This window comes from Notamacropus eugenii, chromosome 1 (assembly GCF_028372415.1).
Source record: "Notamacropus eugenii isolate mMacEug1 chromosome 1, mMacEug1.pri_v2, whole genome shotgun sequence".
NCBI classification, from domain to species: domain Eukaryota; kingdom Metazoa; phylum Chordata; class Mammalia; order Diprotodontia; family Macropodidae; genus Notamacropus; species Notamacropus eugenii.
In genome coordinates, this window is record NC_092872.1 from 140,269,024 (window position 1) to 140,282,640 (window position 13,617).

Consider the following 13,617-nt stretch of genomic DNA (forward strand, 5'->3'; position numbering starts at 1 on the left):
AAAAATGACATCAAATTTAATGTGTGCCACCACCACCACCCCTCTCCATCTATGTAACCCCATTTCCTCATCAGTAAGTTTGGCCAGTATATTCATTGTTATCAGTTTTCATGCCCTAAGGATTAAATAATCCCAAAGAGATTAATAATGAAACCCATTTTTATCCTATTATTTATATCCCACTAAGTCCATATTTAGCCCAATTATACCCAAAAGAAATCTTAATAAATCTAACCAAAATCCAAAAATAAAGACAAGTTTGCCTTGGCCTTGATCATCCTTGCTTCTGAAAGCAAGTATTGGAACTTAGGTGTCATCCCTAAGTCTTCATTCAAGTCCAGTTGTTTCTTCCTGTATAACATCTCTTGTATATGTCCTCTTTTTCTTCCTTACATTGGTACCACCTTGATGCAAGCCTACAAACTTCATACCTGAACTACATAGAAATAACCTTCTGATTCTTCTGTGTCTTAGGTTCCTCTCCACTTTGGTCCATCATATATTCTGTCAAACTGATCTTCCTAAATCACAAATCTGACCAAGTCTCTCCATCCCTTGCACACAGCCCCTCCCCCCTTTTAATTCCATTGGCTCTCCTTTGCCTCCAGAATCAAATATAAGACCCTCCATAAACTGTTCCATTCCTCTCTTTCCCTTCTTTGTACGCCTTATACTCTTCCACATGTTTTCAGATCCAGTGATACTAACCTTCATACTGTTCTCACACAAGACATTTCCATCTCCTAAGTCTAAGTGCTTTCACTCATTGTCCCCCATGTTTGCATCTCCTATCTCTCCTCATTTCTACCTCCTAACTTCTCTGGTGAGAGAATGTTTATTTCGTTCTTAAATTAATAATCAGTTATTGAATTAAGACCAAGATTTTTTCAGAAGCATATGGGTTGTTCAGTTTCTTGAGAACATTGTTGATGGATGAGATAGCTCAAATCTCTGGACATACCTTGTGATCCTGGGAATGAGACCTCACCCAACTAGAGAACCTTACATAGAATTTAATCTAATCTGGGTGAAATCTGGCCCATTGTGTTCTAGTCCGACAGGTTTGAGTGACCAAAGTCACATTCCCCCATTAGAATAGGTCCACCTTCCATAAAATTCATTTGACCATCTCTCATTATAATATTCATTCTCTCTCATTACTTGTTAAATCAGAATCGATTGCCACCCTTGGGAATACCCATTCTTCCAAGGGCATATAAGTATTGGGTGGGTTCCATGAGGGGTCTTTGGCATTCAAGAGTGTCACTGATTCCTTTTATTAACTATTGTTAACATGATTAATAAAATGATTAATTGCCCAGAAAGTACGTCTCACAAATTTTTTATACATCACACTGGTTTCCTTCCAGTGTCAGCTAAAGTCCCATATTCTGTAAGGCCTTTCCCCTATTCCCTGACAATATTGCTTTTGTTATTTCCGGTTTAATCCATGTGTGTCTTATTTCTACAAAGTTGTTTGCATGCTGTCTTCTTTATTAAAATTTAAGTTTCTTGAGGCCAGGGACTCTTTTCTGCCTTACTTTGTATCCCTGGGCTTAAGATCGTGCTTGGCACATAATTGGTGCTTGATAAATGTTAGTGAACTGACTCATAAAACTTTATTTTCTCCATTTGCAGAACCAAAATTCATATAACCTTTCACAAATATTGTTTTGTAAATCTCTAGAGCTGTAAGGGACCTTAGAGATCATCTTTTGCAGATGAGCAGTCTGAGACCTGGAAAGAGGACTTTGCCTAAGGTTAGGTGGCAAATTATTGAAATATCTAATAATAAATACTTAAATAATAAATAAAGCCACACTGGCTCTCAGTGTTTAGGAGCTGAAATTTACTGTCCTTACTGGCTAGTCATATGAAAGTAAATCAGATGACATCTACATAAATATGAGAACAGTTTTTTAATTACCAAATCCAGAGAGCTTGAATTCCAAAATCAGTAAGGGTTCATTCCTTTTTCTACTCCAGCTTTACTGAAATTTCATTAAGGGTCCATCCTTTACTGATCACCAAAACTAAAAGCATTTGCTCTCTCCTCTCAGACACTGAAATCAGTCAGGAAACCTGATATTTCTAATTGCCGAATTCATGCCCACTTCACAGTTGATTAAGCTGTAATACCTTCCTCAAATAATTGTCCCTAATCAGCTGTTTATTTAAATAACTATTTCATGTAATATCCTAAATTTAAAGCTCATAGGAACTTTAGAAGTCACTGGATTCAACCTTTCTGTTTTAAAGATGAAGAAATTGAAGTCCAGAGAGGTAGAGTACTTTACCAAAGGCCACTCAGGCAGCCTAGCCAAAAATCTTGATAAAGACCAAATAAAATGAGCAATTCTGTATTCACAGTAATGTAGACAGTACGTTATGTAAGTTACTGTGATTCTCTGTTATATATAGTTTGCTTTTTTTTTATGTCAATTCAACGTGTTACTTTTAAAACGACTGTTTGTCTGTGATTCCTTTTGTCATCCTGTTCTCTTCTGTGCATTTCAAAAACTCATTTCAGTGATACTTTTCTTTGGGAAGGAGCAACTATATTCTTCATTCCCCACACGCTCTTCCTCCCCCACCACACTACCCCATCACTAAGAATTCCCACATTCTGACATGGGTCAGAAATTGTATGTCTCCTGCTGTGACCCAAGTCCCATTTCTTTCAGGAGATGGTTACGCCTGCTTCATCATCAGTCCTCTGCAGTTGTGATTGCTTATTAAATTGAATGAAGTTCTTAAGTCTTTTACAGTTGCTTTTAAGAAAATGTTATTGTATACATTGTTCTCATCTACTGTATCAGTTTCTAAACAGTCTTCTAAGGTTTCTCTAAAACCATTTCTTTTGCCATTTTAAAAATACTGAATCTTAAAAGCTTTCTGAGAAGTTATTTTTCTAGTGGGATATCAGGTCCCTCTGGAAAAAAACTGAATGTATTTGCCACCCTGACACTGTAAATTTATTTTTTAAGTCTGATTTCTTTTGTTTTTTAAAACATAGTTATTTTCTCAAGTATTTCTCACCACCCATTAACCTGTAATTCTAACCACATGTAATTAATTACATTTTTTAAATTTCATGTAAATTAATTACACATTTAAGGAAAAGCCCCTGACATGACACTGGTTGCCACATTCTACACCTCACTTAAGATCAAAGGCAGCATTCAGGACATTGAAGGTATAAAGAATTGTTCAGCTGTGAATTAGATTAGATGGCTGGCCAATCTCTCCTCGGAGCTCCAGTCCCATATTACCAGTTACCCATTGGACATTTTGAACATTACAAACTCAGCATTTCCAAAACTGAATTCCTGTTTTTCTTATCAAACCTTGTCCTTTTCTTCAGTTCCCTGTTTCTGTCAATGAGATCAACATTCTTCTAGTGTCCCAAGTATGTGACATTGGTGTTATCCTAGAATCCTTTCCTGCCTAATCCCCACTTATCCAATCAGCTGTCTGATTCCTTCTTTTCTACCTTTATAAGATCTCTCACATTTGATACTTCCTCTTCACTAAGGTATCTGTCATCTTAGTTTGTGTACTCATTGCTTCTTGCCTAGATCATTGTACCAGCCTTCTAATTGGTCTTCCTGCCTCAGTTCTATCCCCGATTCCAGTCTTAGCTTCTACAGTGTTTGCCAAAGTGATTTTCCTTAAGCACGTATCTGACCATTTCACTCTCCATGAGAATTAATTCCAGTCTTTCCTCTAGTCTTAAATAGAAACCCTTTGTAACTAGTTCTCAAAATCCTTCATAGCCTGGAGACCTATCTTTCCAGGCTCATTGGACATTATCCCCCACCACTGGCATTGCCTGTATTCCCAAATCACAACACTCCATACCTTTGTAGTGCCATATGCCTGCAACGTACTTTCTTCCAGCCTCTGTTTTCATAGAATTCCTCTCTTCCTTCAAGGTGAAACTCAAGTGCCATTTTCTATATGTAATCTTTTCCTGATCCTTCTAACTACTTTTGGAAGGATCCCAAAATACTTTGTATATAACTTTTATTTATATTTCTTTTCTTCTTATTCCTTCTGTGTATACTTATTTATGTACTTAGGAATTGTTTGTCTTTGTATCACTTGTGTCACAAGTGCTCTTAATAAATGTTTCTTCATTGATTGATTTTGCATTCCCAGTCAGTACAGGTTTTTCAGATTTTTCCTAGATACTAAGTTTGTAGGATTTTCTTCTGAACAGTCTAGGGTAATCTTAGTTTTAAGATTTGGGGTTTAACGGGTTTCTTTCATGGGAGAGAATTACAAATTACATTGCCTAGAGCTTTCTACTTGATTGAGAGCCATAGAATTTCTAGCTACTTGTTCCCTTGGCAGCATGGATAATCTGTCAGTCTCCATATTTTCTTTGCCTCCTTGCTTTCTTTCTCTTATATCTGAGTAATTAAAAATTTTTGTTCCGGTAGCTTCCATGATAGATTGCTTACCTTGTAGGTTTCTTAAACTTATTCATTGATGCTGGCTACTATACTAGAGTCATCTCTTAGAAAATATGGGAAAGCTTGCCTGTTCTATTTGGAAGGAGAAAAGCCATTTATCTGTTGGATCTAGTAGTTATTCTGCTTATAGCAGTGCACTGGCAGAGCATCCACTTACGATAGTGGAACATGAGTCTCCTCAAGGTATTGGTCTAGTGGATAGAGCATTACACTTAAAGTCTTGAGTTCAGATTTGACTCCAAACACTTATTAGCTGCAGACCTCAATTTTCTCCTCTGTAAAATAGCACCTACCTTCTAAGATGGTTGTGAGAATAAAATAATATTTGTAAAGTGCTATATAAATGCTAGCTATTATTATGATAAGGTCGCAGGAGGGGCATACTGTTCTGTTATCTCTGGGTTCATAAAGGATAATGCTCAGAACTTCATATACCTGTATTTTTTGTCAGTGCAGATATCCCTTCTACCCGTCCAGATCCCAATCCCTCTGTGCCTTAGTAAACCGAGTTGCTGTGACCAACAAATTCATGTTGGCCAACTCAATGATAAATGTTTTTGAATTTAGCTGGCATAATCTATCTACATATCTGTGTGCACATACTTTTCATTACTAAGCTCATACTCAGTCTCTCTATCTTAAAAAAGTTTGCCAGAACATGTATACCACTGGCTGCTTTCAAAACTCTGAAATCTCCTCTACATAATCATGAGGCATTTAGGTTGTACTTTAGTAACTGCTCAATTTATATAACTTCTAATGTTTTAAAAGCCATCTTATTCACAGTGTAATCTAATGAGCATTTAAGCCTACTATATGTAAAGCATCTTACTTTTGGAATACATTTGCAATACAAAACTTAAAAATAAAAATCCCCTTCCCACCTGGAGCTGATACTTAGAATAAAACCTGTAAAAAAGGTGCATCATATACATAGTTTAGGGAGGGAGAGAAAAACGTTTCCCATTGGATGTAATACACATGAGCTGATACTCAGATGAAGTTAAGATTTCTAAAAGTGAGAGAGATAGTACATTTCAGGTGGAATGACTACAAAAGCACAGGTGAGAGAGCAAATGGTAGGGCCAGAGAAGAGCGCATTCACTGGAATGTAGAGTGCAGGATACGAAATGGTGTGTAACAAGCCTGAAAGAGTCAAGTGGACAAACCCAAAGAATTTGTATTTTATTTTATAGACGTTTAGGGAACCATTAATATGATTCCTTGTCCAGGGGAATGACCCAGTCGATTTTATGTTTTAGGAAGGTTATTTGGTCAGCTGTGTGGAGCCTGGATTGATGAAGAGGGAGACTGTAAACTGAAAGTCCTGTTTCCCCTTGAATTGGATAAACTTTGTCACTTCAGTGAATCTATGATTTCTTTTGCCATTATAGTCATTCCTTATAGTTCTGCAGATCACAGCCCATTCACTCTTTCATATAGAATCAAAATTGTGCTCCCTCCCTCCACATCCCCTCTCTATATATTTGATCAAGGCCAGCTAGTCTTCTAACCTTTTTTTTTTCCTTTAGTGCCCTTTTTATATAAAGGACTATGTTAGAATCTAAATGTGGAAGTTACAGTCATAGATGGAGAAAAATATGTTGTAAAAATCTTAACAAATCTTTTCCAATTTTTAACTGTTTTCACTTCAAATTTCTTATGTTAATGTCCTTAAAATTATTTGCCTTATCCATATTGTCTGTAAAGTTTTTTCCATTTGTTGTTTTCTTGCTAAATTTCTCCGCTATCCTCCTATAATTTTTGACAAATGATCATATTCTAAACCATTGTTGCCCACTCTTGCCTTATGGATGTATGTTATTGCTTGGCAAGTAGATGAAATGCTTGTTGTATGAGACAGCTTCTAGAGTCAGACTCTTTGACTCATTTAGTGTGGTGGTGAATTAAACGTCAGTCAAACTTCCTTGGGAAATGGTGGTAGACTGAGTCTGTGTCTCCTCATTTATTCAGTTCCCTTTCCTCAGCATCAGCAGCTTGTTTAATTAGGGCAAGTTGGAATTGTCTTGATTGAGCGCTGGTTCTTTATATTTTTATTCTTCTCATTTGGGATTCATCTTTATATCAGCTCTTAATAGGGAGCAGATTAAAAATGGCAATATCATTGATTTTTTTTGTGTGATGTTATTTTGGTGTTAACCATGCCCAGTTTTTCCCTTTGTCTTCTCAGTTTCTTTTGATTCAGATTTTCTAATACTATGCTCAGTCAGTTAGCAAAGGTTCTACATTTACAACACAATCAGCTAAATGAATATTCACAAGTTGCCTTAAAACTCTGATACCACCTCACTTGCCCTATTTTTGGCACTCTGCCATATTCATTATAGAAACTCAATGCCATTTTGTCTTTTTCATTATTTTGTGGCTTGCCGTTATCAAAGATTCAATGCTCACTGGCCGACCTACTGTTGATGAGTCACTCTATACTTAGCTACTCTGGTCTTCAGAAAGCAAAGTTTCTTTCTAGAGTTCTGCTTGAAACCTGGCACAACCATTGAGAGTTCACATTATCCCTGTTCCTAAGACCTATGCTTCCAGTAAGGAAAAGGGGAGGAAGAATTTGATGCCTTGCTTCTGGTTGTCCATGAAGCTTCTCATCTAGCTCTTTCAGGGCCTTTACTACCCAATTCCCTTATTGAACCCAGCACCTCGTATTAGTTTGACCTTCTCTTAAAAAGCCCGTCTTTTCCATTATACCTCAGTAGATTACATTCTCAAGCAGGACTTCACAACAACTCGACCAACAATTCTGTGCTGAATGTAGCATCAACCTTTATTTGATTGATTATGACTTTCAGAAGTGAAGGCTGCTGTGACTTACAGAGTAGCCTTGGTAGAAACATTTAGTGTGAGAGAAGGACAGTGAAGATAGTAATAGACCATCTCCAAAGCAAGAAATACAACCAGAGATGTTTTCCAGAATGACAAGAGGAAGTCTTGGGTGCTCATGTGAGAAGGTGCTCTCTGGAGCCAGCTCATCATGTTATTACATCAAGTTCTTGCTGAGTGCAGTGAGTCAGGACATCTAGGTTCCTTAGCCTCACCATGCATCGGGGCATGATCAGTCAACAAATATGGAGTAAGCAACTGCTGTGTACTAGGTACCATGAAGGGGGTTGAAGGGTTTATTGGGACAGTCAGGTTAGCTCAGTTGGCTAGGAAGTGGGAAGTTTCTGACACAGAAAAGTCCAGGCATAGCAAATAATTTCTTAAAGGGAGAGCTAGGAATGATGGGGGATGAAAGGCAGGAGAAAAGAAGACTGGTCTAGAGGAATAACTTCTAGTAATCTTGGTAATTTCTGTACCAAGACATGCTAGGGCCCCCAAACCCCTAACTACTCTCTTATTCCTCACCCTGATTTCCACTTTACTTCTTAACGTTTTGTTTTTGTTTTGTTTTGTTTTGCTTTATTAGGCTATAAGCTCCATAAAGGCAGCTATCTTAATAAACATTTTTTGAGCATAATAGATTGAATTAAATCTATTTCCTTTGCTGTCTTTAGTAACTTATTACATATTTTCAGCTCTCATATTAAAAGGTTGGAATTGTACAAACATGGCCATACACTAATGTCCTTTTACTTCTTTTTAAAGGGTGAGCTTTGTTGATTTCCCAATCCCATTATTTTTGTGTGATCTTTGTGTCTTTTACCCCCTAACAATTTTTATTGTTATTACTTGTTGAGAATTGCTTTTTTTGTTGCCAAAGTCTGTTTTATGTGGGAGAGGGTTCCTATTTCACATGTATTTTGAGGACTTTGGAAGACTTTCCCCTGAATAATAGAGGGGTTTGGTTTTTTTTTTAAAAGAAGTATTTTTATATTCTTTTTCACAGAGATGCCATTGATTTATTCCAAGATTATGTATATGTAAACTGGAGGGAATTAAATTCAGTAAACATTTAGCTCTTAAATTATAAGGTCTATGTAAGTTCTATGCCGGAAACTAGAGATATAAAGGCAAAAGTGAAACATAGCTTGCTCTTTTCCAAGGGAGGGGGCAAATTGAGTAGGGGGTAATTTGAGGAGTGAGAGACCATTAACTGAGTGGCTGGTAACTGTTGAATTTTGAATTATTTCTGAAATATTTTGTTTAAATATTTTGATATATTTTTCTTGAGTAATTGAGCAAGAATTCATATCCAGTTTTCATTATGTTAGCCTACAGTTTGGTTAATTGTCATTTCAGTCCATGTTTCTTGGATAGTTTGAGAAAGAGCAGGCAGAGTGAGTGAGGTAACTTGAATACGTATTTGCACCCTGCCTTTTACCAGAAACTTTTTGAACCCTAAAAGTTATGATAGCTATTTGTTTGACCACCTTAAAAATTCATACTTCTAATTCTGTAGAACTTTCCAGTGCCTGGTATATAGTTCTCTATTGTCAGTCAATTTTTTAAATGGAAATTTGATGTTAAAAATTTTCCCTAAGTTATTTGTGTCTTAAGCTACACACTAAGTTCCTGGTATCTAGTTTGGCATAATAAAAATAGATTGTATTCTGAGTTACATTATTAATTACTAGTTTAGTCATGAACATAAGGAAAAATATCATTAATCATTACAGAAAAATTCAAGACCTAATATGTCTGAAGGAAAAACAGAAACATCAACTTCTGAAAGGTAAATATAAGGAACAGCTGCATCTCTTGAAATTCAAGTACATAAAATAACACTTGGGCTGTGTTATTTCACAGGTAATTGGCCAGGGAATATTTACAAATTATTTGTGTACTGATGCTTTTTATTGTAGAATATAATTTTAAAATAATGTTTATTCAACAAGAAATGAAATAAAATCTTGAGCTTCAAATTGTTTTGTTTTGCACATTTATTATACATTTCAAAATTAGAAAGACAAAGACTGCTAGTGCATTCTGCCAATTAATTTTAAAATCTTTTTTTTCTTCTTAATTAATAACCTCAGTATTTTTTTAGTTCCTCCAGATGAAGGAAAAGATCAAGTTTAACACTGTTTGATACACATCATTAAAACAGTATTGCATTTTGGATATTTTCTAGAAATCATTCCTTTGTTTATAAAGCCATAGGTATATATTTGAAATTTGATAATAATCTGGAATACTCTAATATTCAACAAGTATAGACATCTGTTTTATAAAATATAATACAAATGCAAAATAGAAGAGGGTGTAAATCTTCAAATAGTGAAATATTTCTGATACCCTGTTGTCAAATTAGAATCATCGTACTATTTCTAATAGAACTCAATACCAAAAATGAATCATTTTTACCTTTTTAAAAGAAAGTGTTTCTATTTCTCCTTTACCATTATACTATATGTTACAGTAGGTTCATTGAACATTATTTTGTTTTTTAAAAAATGAATTCTGTAATAATACACTTTACAGTTTTCAAACACACTTCACTGGTAAAATGACCTTAATTCTCTGCTGCTAATTGTTAATATAGACAAAAATTTTCATTTCTGTTTTTAAATTCATGTTAATTAAACCTTTTAAGACATTTGACAATAGGAGGAAAATAAAGCAAGATGACCTAAATTTAGACAGAATGATCACTTTTAAAAGTTAAATCGCCTTATTATTAACTTCCAGGGACGGTTTATTATTTTTCTTTGGACACATTCTTTGAAATAGTCCCTAAAAGGAACTGGAAAACATTTCTGTTGTTAAATAAATTTTTGCTATCATGGTCATTGATATAATGGAATCTTACATATATTCCTTTTAAAGTGAAAAATTAAGTTCTCAGTATACTGATATAGAAATTGTAATAGGATGAATGTCCAGTGTAGTGTTGGTATCAGTCTTGACACATTCAAATATGGGCAATGCATCTAAATTTTGCTTTTTTCTTTACAAGAAATGGACATACACAGAAAAATAACACTGGGCATAGGTCTTACTAGGCTTTTATTTCTAACTTAGTTGGAATAAGCCAGCACAGAATATAGCCCACGTTCAGACAAAGGGGCCATTTAAGTTAGGAAATACAAAGCAAAAGTTTATTTCCTCTCATTTTTGGAAATGATAGCAAATGACATTAACAGTATTGCTAGCAGTTTGGTTTTTTTTTTTTTTTGTAGAACATAAAAGTTTCACTCTTAATTGAAAAAATTCAAGTCATGGCTTTAAGCAGAACTGTCTTAAAGCTGTAACCAGCAGAGAGCTGAGGTATTGGTTTATTTATTCAACAAGCCTAAGAATGGAATGTTTTATTTCTGGTTACAAACCGTATAGATTGCAGAAGGTTCCCAAATAACTGTAGGCATCTATAAGCGGTTTTAGATAAACCAATTTCCTCATTTTACAAATGAGGAAACTGAGGCAACAGGGTTTAAGCAACTTGTCCAAGATCCCAGGACTAGTTTCATAACAGAAAAACCAGGCTTAGAGCATGTGTTTCCAGTTTCCTGGCCCAGTGCTCTTCCACCTTGTTTAAATTGAGATCACTTATAATAAATGTAGTTACATTACTTATATTTATGTACCTTTATTATATGACACAGGTCCATCTGATTTTATTGCCTGAAACATTGTCCTCATTTTAAGCTATAAACTTGATGTGCCAAGGTGTCAAATACCTTAATTTGTTTATGTAACTTAGCATATGTTTTGATGCAAGCGTTCCTTGATCCTCTTAATTATAATAAGTACATTTTTCTCTTTTTAGCATTTTTCCCCAATAAACTTTGCTGGCAAGAAAAATAATAAATGGCTTTATTTTACAGCAAACAAGAAAATGCTTCTTCAGAGGAAGCCAAAAAGGAATGTGATGTAAATTCATGTAAAGGCTCATCAGCAATAAAGAATGAAGAAAGTACACCAATTTTAAATATGAAAAATGACCCCAACCTAGTAGCCCAGGATAGGGGCTCAAGGAATTTCTTCAGTTCTGTTTCAGATCATAGTGATGTTGAAGAGATGATGGAAGAACAGAAAAACACTGATAGCAAAATTGAATTGAAGATGTGCCCAAGTCCAGAGAGTGTTGTTGTAAACGTTCAGACTAACAGCCCCAAGGAAGCTAAGCCTTCTTCGCGGAATACTAAAAATTTGAAATTAACATCAAATGATGTTAGCTTTGAGCAATTTTTGAGAAAAAGAGATGAACCTGAATCTGTTAGTTCTGATGTTAGCGAGCAAGGCAGTATTCATTTGGAACCTTTGACGCCATCCGAGGTGCTTGAGCACGAAGCTACTGAGATTCTTCAGAAAGGTAGCGTTGAACCTCCGGCCGAGGAAGCGGGAGTAGTTTCTGAACAAACAGATGACCTTTCTAGAGAAAACAGCCCTAGTCCAACAGAAACAACTGCAAACCTGACAGACGAAAAGGAAGCAAGTTGAAATGAAATCAGCCATTCTTTGTAAGTTTTAGTTAAAAAATTAATAACAGTAATAATGGTGAAGGAACATCTTCGACCATTTCTACTGGGTGTGCTCAGTGACACTTTTGGAAATAGAAGAATGTAAGGATAGGTTATACATGCATTGTATATGTGTGTTAAGCCTATTCGTAAAGTAGTCAGTTTGCCAATCATAGCACGATTAAACATAAGTCTCTAAAAGGATATGTGTGTTCTGATGAAGGTTAAATTTGAAGTGGAAAAGTCCCATTTCATTAGTGTTTTGGGTTTGTTGTTTTGTTTTTCAGAAAAGGGGTGACTTGTAAGTAATCATGAAGATTACTTATGTAAAGTTAAGTAATCATAAGAAAATAATATTAATTATTATCAAAATGTTTGAATTCCCTAAAAGGAAAACCTGTCACATTCTTTTCCACCATTCTTAAAAAAGTTTTGAAAAGTTCTTTATGAAGGTAATTGATTTAAAATGATGGTTGATTGGTGAGTCAGAAGTGATTTTAACTTGGAGTCTAATGCTAATGTGGAGCATGCTTACAGTGATGTATTAATCTAATGACAGTTTGGATAAATGTAAAACTCCTTTGGATTTAATGTCACATTCCTGTCTGTCAGAAGCATGTAAACAGAATTATATGAATCTATGCACCTCCATACAGGTGTTAGCATCCCAGGCTGTAAGCTTACCTTAATTAAACTTTCAGTGAAAGTGAAATTCTTAAAATATATATATTTGTGTTTTTTGTCAGTGTGCAAGCTGTGCATAAATCCCTGACGTATTAGTTGTATAAAGTAGGACTCATTACTGGAAATACTGTAGCTATTACTGCCTTTACTGTTGTTTTAATAATTTTTGTTAGGAGTAAGTAGACCCATAAATGGTCTGTAAGTCAAACCAAAGTACGGTTTAATGTAGAAACTGTAAAGCAGTGAACTGGAAACATGTTCTGCCATGTGTTCAGCCATTTTAAAACTACTTCTTTACATTAAATAAAGACTTAAAGGGGACCTAAAGCAGAAATGTATAAATCAATTTCAGGAATTTAGCCTAATGTCCATAAGATGGCTGCTAAAATGATTTTTGTTTGTTTTTACTGTCTTAGGAATTCATAAACGTAGGAATGCATAATATGATTAACAGTAGTTTGCTTTGAAATACTGACAAACTTCATTAAAAATGCTGCAATTTTACTCCTTTAGAATGTGTTTTGAACTCTTAAATTTTGTTTCAATGAATGTTGAATGTTTTAAACAACTATTAAATACTGCTGTATATATTAGTTTTTGAGTAAATATTTGCAACAAAAAGTTGTCTGTGGGTAATTTTTTTTTCAGATTATGACTTAGTCTTGAGCAGAATGTTTTTAACTTTGGATATTTAGGATGGAATTGTTTGGTGGCTCTTTTATCCTGTATTTTATTCTATATTAGGTGATGAGAATTTTATATTAAATTACAGTGTAGCGTATAAGAAATTATGCTTTTATTACTTCACGGGAGAAATACTTACTGCCTTACCTCATCATGAAGTATTATATCTCACTTAAGGAGAGAACTCTATTATGTCATTTGGTTTGCTCAGCAACTTTCAGAAGTTAAATAAGTAAATATATTAATGTTTTGTAAATCTTGTTATCTATCTCCCCATTTCAGAGGTGTTCCCAAAATATAGGGCTTAATTTTATGTTTCCTGCCATATAAAAATGAGTTAATATGAACATTAGCATCTCTTCTAGAATCTTGTGTGGTATAGTAGAAAGAGTTTTGGATTC

The 13,617-nt window shown here is 34.8% G+C and overlaps 1 protein-coding gene across 6 annotated transcripts in view; it reads left to right on the forward strand.

Annotated features, from left to right (window-relative positions):
• ZNF280D (zinc finger protein 280D) overlaps positions 1–13,153 on the forward strand; it is a 92,608-nt gene extending 79,455 nt beyond the window's left edge. For 4 of the 6 annotated variants that reach the window (XM_072615780.1, XM_072615776.1, XM_072615779.1 and 1 more), the window contains 2 exons: positions 9,065–9,120; positions 11,213–13,153. In XM_072615780.1, the coding sequence (XP_072471881.1) occupies positions 9,065–9,120; positions 11,213–11,828 (672 nt within the window). In that variant the 3' untranslated portion in view covers positions 11,829–13,153. Of the gene's footprint in view, positions 1–9,064; positions 9,195–11,212 lie in introns of all 6 variants that reach the window. The other 2 variants (XR_011968287.1, XM_072615781.1) reach the window with 2 other exon arrangements.
• The last annotated feature ends 464 nt before the right edge of the window (positions 13,154–13,617 follow it).